The sequence below is a fragment of the Xiphophorus maculatus genome, chromosome 22, assembly GCF_002775205.1.
Source record: "Xiphophorus maculatus strain JP 163 A chromosome 22, X_maculatus-5.0-male, whole genome shotgun sequence".
NCBI classification, from domain to species: domain Eukaryota; kingdom Metazoa; phylum Chordata; class Actinopteri; order Cyprinodontiformes; family Poeciliidae; genus Xiphophorus; species Xiphophorus maculatus.
In genome coordinates, this window is record NC_036464.1 from 24479457 (window position 1) to 24493968 (window position 14512).

Below are 14512 nucleotides of genomic sequence, written 5' to 3' on the forward strand. Positions count from 1 at the left end.
AGCGTCACTCCGACATCGAAGCCAGCAGCGCTACCGTCTGAAAAATTATTCCATCATTGCATTCCACCAACACCGGGCAACACGATCCAAACCACACAGATAGCCTGTCAAATCAAAGTCCACAATCCTCTATTTCACAAAGTACAAGTGACAATGAAAAATCCACTGAACCAGCAGCCTATGAATAGCAAAAAAAGGGCTTATTTCCTGCAACCTGGAATTATAACATTGTACCTTTTGCTGTTTCAAAATAAACGTTAGAGTAAATGTTTCCACGTTGGCTGCTATGATCCGTCATTCTTGCATTACACAGACGTGACTCCTCTCTCTTGTTGCCATTTTTCACCTCCAAGATAACACTTAGAAAAATTAAGCCATGAAGTCGCACACTCTCACTGTTTTTCATTATTAAAGTGGTAAACCTGGACTTTTATAAACTAATGCCTCTTCTGTTCCTCATTTTTTGTATTAATGTTGGGACAGATAATGGGCGAACCCCATATTGCATTTGCGAGTAGTAAATTGATTTCAACTACATACTTTCAAAAGAATATTCACACGTTAACATGCATTTTCTAAGTAAGGTGAGAGGTAAGAGGGAATATTAATGACTGTTATTACAGCATTTGACTGAAAATTAAAGTGGTTTCATGTCACAAAATTTTGAAAAAGTTACATACTGCAGCTTTAAGACTAACAAATGACAGGGTAATGTCATAATACACACAAATATATAACTTTTCAAAATTTTATAATACCTGTTATGACATATTCATGACAGATGACTCTTGGTCAATGTCAAGTTGTCATAACAAAGACATTTTAAACAACGTCAACTTTGTGTTAAAAGTCATTAATTACCAAATTACACTTAATAACAGTCATAGACATTCATGAAGACTCCATGTTCATGACAGGTGTTATGTCATGTTTATGACAGTGTCATGTCAGCCTTATGCACATCCCGTCAAATTCAGTGTTACCCATTTTGTTAATAAAACTGGTCTGCTAGCACAGCTACCAACTGCAGGTTAAACAATAGTCTTTTTGTCTTCCAGTGTTGTGGACATGAGAAACCTCCGGATGTGTCTTTTACTATTTCAGATATTACAGCTGGAAAATGAGCTTAATGGCAGAGTTCAATTAAATTAATTACATTAAAGTTTTAAATAACTGATGAAAATATGTAGCTTTAGATGTTTTGACTGTAGACTTGGGCTCTTTGGGTGCAATTTGGAACTATTTGCGTGATCCAGGTGAGTTTGTTTTCCATTCTTTCTATGGAAGAGTTTGAACTGACCGGACCCAACCCACCGAGAAAACTCCACCCCATTTGAATATGTGAACATGAAATGAAAAGTGTTTCACATGAGAAACGGGGTTAAGAAATAAAAGCCCCTGAAATATGTAACGTAGCTCTACAAAATAAAAGTCACAAAAGGAAACCCAATTATGGAATGATTGGATAAAAATAAAACTGAAAATAAATGAAAATTAAATCCTTGGAGGGGGGGTGGGGGGGGGGTGAAATTGTATGTAAATGTTTCATATCACAAGAACATATATTTATTTAATTGAATAGTTATTAATATTTTAACACAATTTCATTTTGAATTAAATGGCTCTCCATAGTCTAGGGTTTCTACAGTATTTCATATTTGTAATTACAGAGCTCCTAAATGCCAAGTACAAGTAAAACAAAAATGCAGACACTCAGCAGCACCGACTCTAGGAACCTCTATGACCTGCTTGTTAAATTAACTGATCATGGTATGAAGGAGGGGATAGAGGTCGTAAAGCTCCTGTAGATACATTGTTGTGATCTCTACTCAGTTGGCTACAGAGAATATTTTAATGATAAAAGTACTGTAATCCCCGAGACCTGGACCGATCTGTCTTTTTGTGTCTTTGGTTGATGGCTGGAAGAGCTAGCGTGGCTTGGCTGTCACCCGCTCCAATCTAAACAAAGTCTCATACAGCGTTCTGTTTTTCTTATTGATCTGTTCCCATGGCGGTGCCTACACAGCTTCCCGATTAGCCTTTCTGCCAGCTTTCAATCTGGGATGTTCGCTGGGATGTTTTGCCTACTGAAAATATTTTTAAAAGATCAACTCAGACCATCCCCTGCTGGCTGGGGCGTTGGCTGCACCGCTCAAGTAAAGTTACTGCAATATTGTATTTGTTGTTGTGTTCATGTTTTCTTTTCAAGGTTTCCCCCAGAAAACTTGCTGAGCCCGGTGGTTGGGGCGCTCGGCGGTCGTTCATCCAGAGAACCGCCGTGGTTTTCAGTTAAAAAGTGTTTAAAGTTGACAGAAAATTTGAAATGATCACTTGATAATTATGTGTTGGAATATTGAAAGATTAATATCTGAACACCAACCACAAAGTCTTAAAAAATGCAAACATTAAAAAAAAAGAAAAAAAGAAAAGTGAATAAAGAAGCAATGTTAAGCCTCGTGGGAGCAAAGTAAAGCCTGGTGGCCCGCCAGGCTTATAATACACCGGGGGAAACCCTGGTTTTTGTTTGTTTCTTTCAGGGACTGAGGCTCTCTGTGGTGGTGACCCCTGGTGGCCGTGTCTTGTCTTGTGTGTTTTGTTGGAGCCCCTTTTTCTTAGTTTGCTGTGTTTGTTGTAGTGTCCCTTTCTCTTCACTGGACGTTGCCCCCCTTTCCTCACAGCTTGCCCCACTGGTAAGCCTCAGCCTCCCTTGAGACTTAAATGTATTACTTCAGCCAACAAGTTTTGGTTAAACAATATTAATTTTGCCTTCACCATTCTGTTTTAGGGTATTGCAAATTAAAAAGTCGATTTTTAAATATTGAACTTCAATAAATTTTGTAGCACTTTTGAATCTGGTCTCCTTTCTTCCAGTAGAACTTACCTGTGTCCGTATTACAACCCAATTTTCCTGGAGTATTATTCCAGGTGGCGTTGCCGGTTTCTTTCACTCATTGCAACTTTAACATCCTCTATCTGGGTTTCAAAACCTTAAAGAAAACCCGCCCCACACATCAGAAATGTCTGACACACAAACACCAGGCCTTTGACATATTTGGACAAAATATATATTTGTTTTGGCTGATTCTCTGTGGTAAGTTATGAGAAAAAATGTCATGCCCCATGCAAGCAATATTGGAGGCACAATATGGAGTTAACCTGAAAAAATAGATGCATACTTTATTAAACTGTTATTGCAGGTCTTCTGAAAATTTTACTAACAAGTTTTGTTTGTTTGTTGTTGTTTTAAAGTTGAACTGCACATCATACACATATCAAAAGTTAGTTAGTTATTTAAATTAGTTTCATGTCACAAAGACCTGCAATTCTAACAGGCATGTTTACATTTTGAGATCGACTTTACTTCAGTATTTAAATGGACTGTTAATGATATTGTTAGTGTCATTAAAAGGTTCTGTGTATGTAGCAGAAATCCTTAGTGATCAAAGAAATGCTTGTTAGTTTAAGTGAGATATTCAGAATAGATATGCCATAATTATAACAATAGCAATCATGTTGTTCTTGTTAGAGGAAGAAGTAATATTTTTGTTAATCATCTTTTTCCTTCGCCGAGAGGAATTATGCACATTGCAGACATGCTGAGGATGTAACAGGAAAGGAAGAGCGCCATACCACAGGGCAAGGGGCATCCAGCCCATCCAGGCCTGGCAAGCCTGGTTCACCTTTCTCCCCTTTAAAGCCTCGGAAGCCCTGTTTATGAAATCAGCCATTTAAGATCCATTGCTGTAGCTAAGGTGTTGCAGATCTTCCCTCATTGAGTAGTGAAAAGAAGTGCTCCATTGTTTCACTGATCAAATGGTTGCAGAGTCACTTTAAAAAAAATGGGCTAGTACTGATGACAACACTTTCGCTAATGAAGACCGTTTTTGCTGCCTTTTTGGTGTTTTAATGTTCGATTTGGATTATTTTTTTCTGCGCTGACCCCCTCTGCTCCCCAAACTGGTATCTCATCTCCAGAGAATGGCAAAGTAAAACAAATGCTAAAGAAGTCTAACACACTTTAGGATTTGTGAACACTCACCAGGAGCGCCGGGCTCCTGACCGCCTCTTTTCTGAATGAAGAGGTCCTCAAAAAGAGTTTGGGTCTTATGTCTAGGCAAAAATGACTTGCTTCAAATGTATGTCATAGGTTTATTCTAATTAAGGTTTATTGATATTAAGTATAATATCAGTTGCTGCTTTCTGGTAGGTATGAAAACTTGACCAAAACTCTCCTTGTTTTTTATAGTCAATAAAAGAGCCAAAAGGAAGCTGATTTCTAAATACAAATGTTCAGGGAAACCAAAGCGTTGTGGGATTTTCCAAAGTCCTTCCCTTTGCCTCTTTACTTTCCACATTGAGTCGCTGACATACCAAAGGACATGGGGCATCTAATCCAGGTGCTCCTTGGTCTCCCTTATCCCCTTTGGCCCCCCTGTTGCCTTTCTTGCCCCTTTCTCCCTGCAAACAACAGTGCATTTAAAAAAAGACACACTTTTATGTCTCCGAAGTACATTTAAAGCTGCAGGATGTAACTTTTATTTTAAAAAATCATTTTTTTTACATATTTGTTGTTGAAGTTGTCACCATGTCATGACAGTTTACTAGGAGAGAATCTATTTCAAAAATCAAGCTCGTCTGCCTTCTTCCAGTGCTAATTGGAAACAACGAATCGGAACCAGGAGGTGTGTCTTAGCGCCGTCAGTCATGCTCTTGTATACACTGCTCACCCCTTGCTCTTTGCTACGGCTTCTTCCTGACAGCAGTGCCTGTCATGAATGCTCAGGCAAGCCAGCATGGCAGCCGATGACTGCGGATAAACAGTTATCCTGAAACAGTAGGTCGTTTCTCTGCCATTAACACTTTGAGCAGCACATACACAAGACGATTGATAGCACTAAGACACTTCTGGCTCTGATTGGTTGTTTTGACAGAGAGCGATGCATTTCTTCACACGGCAACGGCATCACTGGTAGGAGGTGGAGGAGCTCAATTTTCTCACAGATTATCTGTCTCAACCTAGTGACCATTCTAAAAAATATGTAAAATAAAGCCTTTTTTTTGTGTAAAAATTACATTCTCCAACTTTAACTTGGCATACATGGAAAATAAGTTATTTCAAAAATATTACTTTGTTGTGAATTTCTTTGGGTATTTAAAAGACCTTGATTTCGTGATGCATTTCTGATGCGAAAGGAAGGTAAGCAGAAGGAATTAAAAAGGGAGGTTAAAGTTACTCATTTGGTGAGCAGGGTTCTTATGAAGTGTCTTTGACATGTAAGTGATTAAACAACACTGGGGCAGGGGCATTAGGAAATTACTCAATACATATATTCGCAGAAATAATAAAATAAAATTTTATAAAGTACTTGTATAAAGTACTGTCTCACTTACCCATCATTCCCCAGGTAGGTATTCATCTCAAGCTGGGTCTTAGCTTTTGTGTTTTACTATAAGTGGTGCATTTGTTTTGCCCAACTAAACACTCAGAGTATCTGATTACTGACAAGACATAGCTGTCGATAGCCCAGGTCTTGTTCTTGTCATGGAGCTGGTCAGTATTTGCCGATTGCTGCTTTCCATGTAGCCGCTTCATGGTTGCCATTTGCCTGCGGTATTCCAAGTTACTTATAGCTCTCCTTTAAAATCTCCTAGTCTTACTGGGAGGACAGTTACCTCTGTCTGGATTACCTTCCCTCTCTTTGTCACAATCCACTTTCATTCCTCAACCAGACCAAGTGACATTCTGACATTTCATCCTGTTAATCCTAGTAGCGCAGATCAGTGAGTCGATGCTCAGTCTTGGCACACAGCTTAATATCGTTCATATAGAGAGGGATACAGGCAGCGAGATGTGCATCAGAATGCCATCCATTAACAGCTAACCGTAGACATTACCGCCAAAATGCCACGCACAATGTTTCCTTCTAACCTGCTGGCACGGAAAGAGGACTTTAAAAACCTTCGAAGTGAAGAGAACTTCTAGAAGTATGATAATCAAATTCCCATTTTATCATTTAATATACATATTCCTTTTTGTATTTTTCATCAGTAGTTAAATTACATGCCAATAGTTTGATGAAAGAGGTTAATTACGGAATAATTCAGCTATAAAGTTAGGGTATTTGGTTGATCTTCTAGTATAAAAATATGTAGACCAAGGTCACAGACAGTCTGTAGGCTCCATATCTGTGACCCATAATGACTAAGCTGCAGAAGAATTGTAGGTAACTGAGAACCTAACAAGCAAATGTAAAGTAAAACAAAAAAAATATCTGCCTCAGTGGTATTACGCTCCAGGAACTGATTGTGCACTGACCACCTGGCCCTCATCCCCACTTAGATCTTCAACAGTTCCCTTGAGCTGTGTGAGATTCTGAACTGCTTCAAACACTTCTTCATCGTCTCACAGAAATTCACTGCATGCTTGTGGTCTTGAAATCCTTTGATAGGCTGGTGTTGAATAAAGGAAGGATATCACAGGCCCCATCCTGAACCACCTCCAACTTGCTTATTGGACCAACAGGTCAGTGGATGATGCAGTCAGCCTGGGACCACAATTCATCAGGCACAATTTTGACTGTCCGGGGACATGTGCCAGAATCCTGTTTGTGGATTTCAGCTCAGCCTTCTACCCCATCAGCCACGCCATCCTCTAGCTGCGAGCTGGATGAGTCCGCCTGCAAGTGGATCACCAGCTCCCTGACTGACCAGCAGCAGTAAATGAAGCCGAGGAGCATCTTCTCCACAGGAACAATCGGCAACGATGCCCCTGAGGTGTGTATTCCTTCTCCACGTCCCGTGACAAATCAAGCACCTACCACATGAGCTCCTGCTCGTCTTCTACACTGTCATTATTCAGTCTGCCTTGTACGGAGCCTTGTGCCAGAAGCCCATTAAAATGCTGTCTACATCGTTTTAAACTGTGTGATTGTGAGCGTGAGTGGGAATAAAAATAGCAACAGGTATTTTGTTCCATATAACACAGTAGGAGTGTAACAGGTAAATCTTTTATGGATGCAAACTTGACTAAAAACCCACCTGTATAGGATTGTATTTGAAACGTAATCAATTACAAATTTATTGATGTAACTTGACTTAATGTCGTGTTTTGATTGTTGATTCTATGTTGCATTGTGTTTCTGTGTTTGATATGATGTAAAGCACTTTGAAATGCCTTGCTGCTGAAATGTGCCATACAAATAAAATTTGATTGATTGATTGATTGATAAACATCTGACAGTCTGCCTTGTAAACATCCATGATCGCCTGGTTTGAGTCAGCCACAAAAGATGACACGGTCAGAGTGCAACGAAAACTCAGTTCCACAAAAAATATAAACAGGACTGTCTTTCCCTCCATTCAGGGTCAGAAAAAGGCCAGCTAACCTCATTGCAGACCCCACACACGCTGGACACAAACTATTTAGACTTTTAGCTACTTAGAATGCTACTTGAATAAATTAAGTCACCACAGAGACAGATTTTTTTCCCCCCAAGGTTGTAAAAAAATGTTTCACACCAAATTTCATAAATTTGTAGTTAAAATGTATGTACTGTAGATTGAGAGTAAAGCAGAACCAAAGTCAAATGATTTGTCTGTGTGCGCAAACGTGGACACGAAAGCTGGTTTTGATTAAACAGGACAGTGTGCAAGCTGTGTGCAGTTTGCTAGGAAAAATTTAACTACTAGCTGAACACTGTATTAACAGAGTACCCTACTCACCAAGCGAAAGGCTGAAGGACTGAACGAATCCTTCATCTGGCCAATACCATCAGTTGTTGGCAAGATGAAAGATGAATATTGCATAGGCAAAATTTCAATGCAGAATTGTTGTTAATAGTTATTTATTGCCAATTTCAGGTAAATAGTGAGGATCGCAATTTGGGAGAGAGGGGGTTTAAAAGAAATAGCTACTGTTATACTGAGAAAGGTTGGGAAAAGGGAGGTCTTAAAGGAAAAGGATTAAATCAGGAATATGTTAGAATGCGGACAGAGGATGAGGAAAAGAAGGCCTGGGTTTGTAAGAGAAAGGAGGGCAAACCCTGCAAAAGCAGTCATAGGGCAAAGAACAAGGTGAAGGAAGGGAAAAGGGGATAGGAAGACCTGCAGAAACAAAGGAAGACAGGACAAATGGTAAAACACCAGTACCATCTCCCAGCCTTGATTTTTTTTTTAAAAATGTCTTCATTAAAGAAGTCAAAATTGGGTAGGTTTATTTAATATGTCCCATTGTAATTTTGGACTGCTCATTGAAACCAAGGCCAGTTGAATGTGCTGGGAGAACTTATGAACCTCAAGGATAGGTGTGGAAATATACATTATATATATATAATGTATATTACATATATGTATATATATATATATATATTAATGAAACTGATTCAAAGAGATGGACACAAGAGACGAGAGTGCCTGGCAATTTCTTAGCAGCCAGTGTTTCACTAAGATGTTCTGTGTAAAATGACAATTGAAAATAGTTTATATTACATATGTGTGTTGCCTAACATGTGTACATAATGTACTTATTTTATTTTATTTCATTTTTTGCTAGGCTATTCTGACATGTTCTAAGCAAACCCACGTAACAGTGACGTGTGGTGAGGTTCAGGACTGGTGAGGCACAGACTCCCGGGGGGTCGGATGTACAGATCCAAAAATCAAACAGATGCTATGTTTTCAAATTTGACCATAGCTAGTTAAAGCTACTAACAATATAATAAGAAAAATAAAAGAAGATTTAATAAGGTCACTTTTTTTATTATTTGACCTCTCTCTTTTCTGATTAAAACTGAGAATCGTGTATGGTCTTACCTTTATTTTATATCACGTCCACATACCTATCCTTCTCCACAAATATCTGTCACTCTGTTGTAAGAAAACATCCTTGTTTCTATTTATTTCAAAAATGTAAAAGCAAGAAAAACTCAAATTTAAAACAAATAATCATGCCCATCGACACGCAATTTTACATTATTTGTTCGAAAAGGAGCAGGTAGACGATACAAGATCTTGTGATTTCCTGCCCCTCTCAGGGGCAAACATTTAAATCTCCCCACACCAGATAAGCTCTTCAATTATTCCCACTTTAAATGACACTTAAATCTCACATTCTCATCCTTAATTGTACAATTATTTATATATATATATATTATATCAATAGCAGTTTTAGTTTTTGACACCCATCCTATACAACATATTTCTCAATAATTAAGAAAGACGAAATATGCCACACACATTCATTAAATAGATCAAACACTATGTGGAACGTCAATGTAGTAGAAAAAGTGGAATCAAATAAGTACATTGGCAATATAAAGCAGGCAAATCTGAATGTTCCTGAAAGGCCTGTTGTGCCTGTTGATAAAAAACAATTAAATTGTTAAAATATCAATAAATAGGTGTTTCAGCATCCAATAAGTGTTTCTTAAACTAGCATCTTTTACACTAACCAGTACATCCAGGAATTTGCAATTGTTTTTGTGGTTTTCAGTAATCAAAGTCACATATTTTGCTATGCTAATTTAGAAATATTTATAAGGAATTTTTACGATATTTGCGCTAGTATATGATGTTAAACGGGACGTTTTATTAGTCGCTCAACTGGTCACGGGCTATAACTTGACATCAAGTAAGGCTGAGACAGTAGTCGCTTAAGCCCAATGTTTTTGACCAATTTTGAGAAAAAATGTTGATAAAATCAGAAAAGATTTTTGTGTGAAATTTGAGGTTATTTGTGAAAAACTGGAGGGACTTATTGATATAATTTGGAGTTTAGAGGACCACATAAAAAGCTATGGTGGGCCAGATTTGGCCCCCGGGCCTCGAGTTTGACACATGTGACGTAAAGAGAGTCAACAGTGGGATTGCGTCAATTGCCTACTTTATTCACTTGTGTGATTCAGATGTGAGGCTTAGCACTGAACTGTCTCACCTCAGTCTTCTTTCACGTATTTCAACAGGCAATACATAAATTCAGTGACTTCGCCCATAAAAATGTTGAAATTACCAATAGACAAAAAAACAAACAATTCATAGGAAATTCAAGTGGACAAATTGATTGTCTCTCATCATCTATTTTACTTCTCATGTGCTTAATTTTACTTATCGGGATCACAGGTGAGGCAGCGCCTCACTCGCCTCCCCTGACCGCACGTCACTGCCACGTAACTATTTTGCTGTGAACACTGTCCTTACCTGTGAAATATGAGTAGAATATATATTGAAAGTACTGCTAGGAATTATTCAGGTCTTTATCAGTAAAAGATACTTCAGAGAGTGCATTAGGTACAATTACATTTAAAATACACTGCAGAATTTAAAATTAATGCTTTTGGTTTGAGAGGCAAAAGATTTCTTGGTATTTCTTTGATTTTACAATATGGGTTTCAAATTATATTCAACATTGCTGCTGCTTAGCTGATCAATTTTATCCTCAAAATGAGGATGCAACCAACTTTAAAGCTAAGTCAGTAAGGCAAGCAAAGTTCAAATCAAAAATGTCAAGCAAAGTTGAGGGGAAAAAAGGATAAAAAGAAATAGCTGAAACTTCTCCTTTTTTTTTGGTCAGTTAGAATGACCAAAATTATTATTTTTGCAAAATGTCACAACATTCAGAGACAGAACACATCAGAGATTTATTTAATAGTGCCATATGATCCGTTGATCTATCATGGCCTCAAAAGGAGAATGCAACCATTAATGAAGCTAAGTCACTATCAAGGAAAGTTAAAATCAAAATATCCAGTACAGCTGAAAAAAAACCCAAACTGTGTGATACAGGATTACTTTTAAAAATGTCTTGTTTGCTCTTAAAAGGCCACAATTCTAGATTCCCACAATAGTACACTAGTTCTGTCAGGACGAATGAGACAGGATCCCAGTAAACAGCTGTGAGAAACGTGGAAGGATGAGCAAAACATTTAAAGTCATACAGTTCAAAGACAATGCTAAGAAATACTGAGGACATATATTTGCAAATGATTGTGACATTTTGCAAACAGAAATAATTGAGGTGGCTGCACAGTGGCGCAGTTCGTAGCACTGTTTGCCTTGCAGTGCCCTGGGTTCGATTCCCGGCCCGGGGTCTTTCTGCACGGAGTTTGCATGTTCTCCCTGTGCATGGTGGGTTCTCTCCGGGTTCTCCGGCTTCCTCCCACAGTCCAAAAACATGACTGTTAGGTTAATTGGTCTCTCTAAATTCCCCTTAGGTGTGTGCATGTGTGTGTGTGTGTATATGGTTGTTTGTCCTGTCCGTCTCTGTGTTGCCATGAGACAGACTGGCGATCTGTCCAGGGTGAACCCGCCTTTCGCCCGGAATGTTACCTGGAGATAGACACCAGCACCTCCCAACCCCACTAGGGACAAGGGTGTTAGAAAATGGATGGATGGATGGAAATAATTGAGGTAATTCCAACTGAGCAAAAAAGGAAGAGAAGTTTGGACTGATTTAACTTCAGACAGTAAGAGAAAAAAGTGTCTCTTTTTGGGTGCATGCAAACTTCTGGGTTCAACTGTAATTCTCAATAAGAAATTTCTTACCCGATTTCCTTTGAGTCCTTGTGGTCCTTGCAAACCCTGCAAAGAGAAACGGGAAATAAATATAACACTTTTAAATCTATAATCATATCCAACACATTTGAATTTGTGTGTCAAACAGTGTTGACAGTAACACAGGGGTTCCACAAGGGCCGGGCTCCTGGTCTCCTAACACAGCTTAAATCCTAGTGAGGAGGAGTGAGCCGAGGAAACGCTGGTTTAAAAGCCGAAGGTGACACTTGCAGTCTGGGAGCGCTTTGGATTCAAACTGAATGACTGTGGTGAACCACTGAACCTGTGGAGCCGCTATGTTGTAAAACAGTAGCAACTAAACAATTCAACCAGCATATCTGCATCTAAAATGCAGGTTTCCTTGATTGTTATACTGTCATATTGACAGTCCACAATCAAGGCGGCCAGGGCCAGGGCGGCATCTTGTAGGGGGCGACTCCTTCTCCCTCCAGCTTCAACCAGAGGATCTGAATGTGAACAGTGTCCTTCCAACCTCCCAGCCCCCTCCTAATTTCTTTTTTATATATATTTAAAAGCTCTTCCGTTTCCAGTGTTAAATGTTCTTTGGAAATTATTGACCAGTGGCAGGGTGTATTTGCCGTGTTGTGCCGTGTCTATTTTTATACTATTGAAAGGACATTATCATTTATCGCAATAATTTGTGGGACAATTAATCGCTCAGCAAAATGTGTTTTTGTGACAGGCCTAGTTTCTTCAGCACACCTGCATGAGAGTGTAACATGCGAGCTATAAATGACTTTGTAAATGGCTTTGTATTTGTATAGTTCCTTATTAAGTCCAGAGGACTTAATAAAATAGTACACTTAAGATATACCAGTCAAGCACATTTATGTTACATAAAAAGCTGTATTCTTAAAGTATACGAAGTATAACTAGTTGTTTGAAAAAAGCACATTATAGTTCACTTGTAAAAACTTTGGTGTTTACATTAATTCACACACAATGTGAATGTGTGTGAATGGTGAAGGATAGTAGCAACAACCTTGGGCAGTCTGACAGAAGCGATACAAGGGCTTGAACTGACATATTGGGACAATGAAAGGTGCAGAATATCTTTGGAGTATGGGAACGTCAGTCAAAAGCTCCTCACAAATCGCTAAAATCAACCCAAAACCAATCGAGGTGGTTAGTGCATAACCAGGCAGTTTGTGTTTTCATTTGAAACAAAACAATGAATCAACCAAAACAGACTCGTTTGGTTTTTCTTCATTTTTTGTTTATTAAACCAAAACGAGAAATTGGACAACCAACTGTGCTCATATATTTTCAGGCAGTTCGTTTTTTCAACGGAAATTAAAAATAAAAAATACCCTTTTTTATTTTGTGGGCTCTAGTGTCCCTTATTTTTTGAAAGTAGGCTGACAGGAAAGGGGGAAGACATGTGGCAAATATTGTCAGGTCCGGGAGTCGAACCCGCGACGGCCGCGTCGAGGACTGAAGGCCTCCAAACATGGGCCGCGCTGTCCCCTACGCCAAAATAGACTTGTTTTTTTCGTTTATTAAACCAAACTCAGAAATCCGATTTTTTTGATCATGTAGAAATCACTTTTTAATGGGAAAAAAGAAAAAGAAATTACTCTTGGCCCCCTGGTGGCCACTGTACGTCACACTTCACCGGTAATATACGCTTCCAAACCGCCAAAGCATCAGTGGAAGGTGAGCTAGCAAAACAGTGACACGAAAAGGACTTATCCTTTAGGGAGAGAGGGAAAATAAATGAAGAGGGAAAAAAACCAAAATGCGTAGCTCTCCCGCTGCTCCAGGTGGGACTAGACAGCATCAAGGACATCAAGTGGCGACAGCATCACCAGTCCACGTGTTTGGGGCTTCGACTCCAAACAAGTGAAGAAGTGGTTCAAACGTCTCCCTTTATTGAGAAGATGCTTTCAGCTGCTCCATGGCTGGTCCTGTAGTTGCTGACGTACTGGATTCCCACCCAAACCTGCCTGCTGTCGTTATTGTCCAGGTGCCCTTCGATCCTCCTCTTGTAGCCCCACTAAGCGTTTTTCATCCCTCTCTTTAGGTTGCTCCATGGCCAGCTACAGAGGGCCTTGTCCCCACACCTGAAAGCAGTGTTCCTTCCTCTAAAGCAGCCGCTGGACTTTGCGAGTCATCCGTGCCTTTTTGTTTGTGAGGACCCGGGGACTGTGACGCTGTTACTGTGACATTGTCAGTGCAGGTCTTGATGTAACACAGAACACCGTCATTGAACGACTCCAGGTCTGTACGTTAGAAAATGTCCCAGCTTGTTCTTTCAAAAACAATCCTGCAGCTGCAGAGAGGCATCATCAGGCCAGATTCTGATGGTTCTTATGGTGAAACCTTTATGCTTTGTTTTTCCATTTCTCTGACTTGAGAGAGAAGAACTACTGTGCTGTCATGTAGTTACTATAAAAGAGGCGTGTTCAGAATGGCACATGATTGTATTTTCAAAGTGGAATATCTCAGTAAAAATATTTCGGTAATAAAAAACGCCATGTCACTTAAGTCCATATGTGTAAAGGCAGATTACATAACAGTTTTGGTAATGTAGGATAACTCGCTGCTCACACAGACACAACTTTCAGTAATAATGCCAGCAGTTTGAAAATGTCTTGTTTTACATAATGCTGGATAACAAATATGTAAAATGGAGCATCCAACTCACAGGGATGCCTTGAAGGCCAGTTGGTCCAAGAAAGCCTGCATTTCCCTTTTCACCCTATTTCCATATGGAAAAAAAATAGAAAATTCATTAACAACATAACACTTTTTTATACTTTCAAGTGTACAATGAGTAATAAAAATGTTAGTTACTCTGTCTCCCTTTGGTCCTGGAGGGCCTGATATACCTGCTGGTCCTGTGGGACCCTGTTAACACAAAAAAAGAGAAAGAAAACTCACCTGAGGGCATGTATAACAAAAAAGGAGCACAAATATTTCTAAACGTGTTTAAACCAGTGGT

The 14512-nt window shown here is 39.2% G+C and overlaps 1 protein-coding gene across 2 annotated transcripts in view; it reads right to left on the reverse strand.

Moving 5' to 3' along the window:
- The window catches only part of LOC102233417 (collagen alpha-1(XIII) chain-like), a 46859-nt gene that overhangs the window by 6751 nt on the left and 25596 nt on the right, over window positions 1-14512 (reverse strand). Inside the window, exons 20-23 of one of the 2 annotated variants that reach the window (XM_005806572.2) lie at window positions 14365-14418; window positions 14216-14269; window positions 11539-11574; window positions 4372-4458 (exon numbers count right to left, since the gene is read on the reverse strand). In XM_005806572.2, coding sequence (XP_005806629.2) covers window positions 4372-4458; window positions 11539-11574; window positions 14216-14269; window positions 14365-14418 — 231 coding nt within the window. Of the gene's footprint in view, window positions 1-3714; window positions 4459-11538; window positions 11575-14215; window positions 14270-14364; window positions 14419-14512 lie in introns of those variants that run through there. The other variant, XM_023327674.1, reaches the window with a different exon arrangement.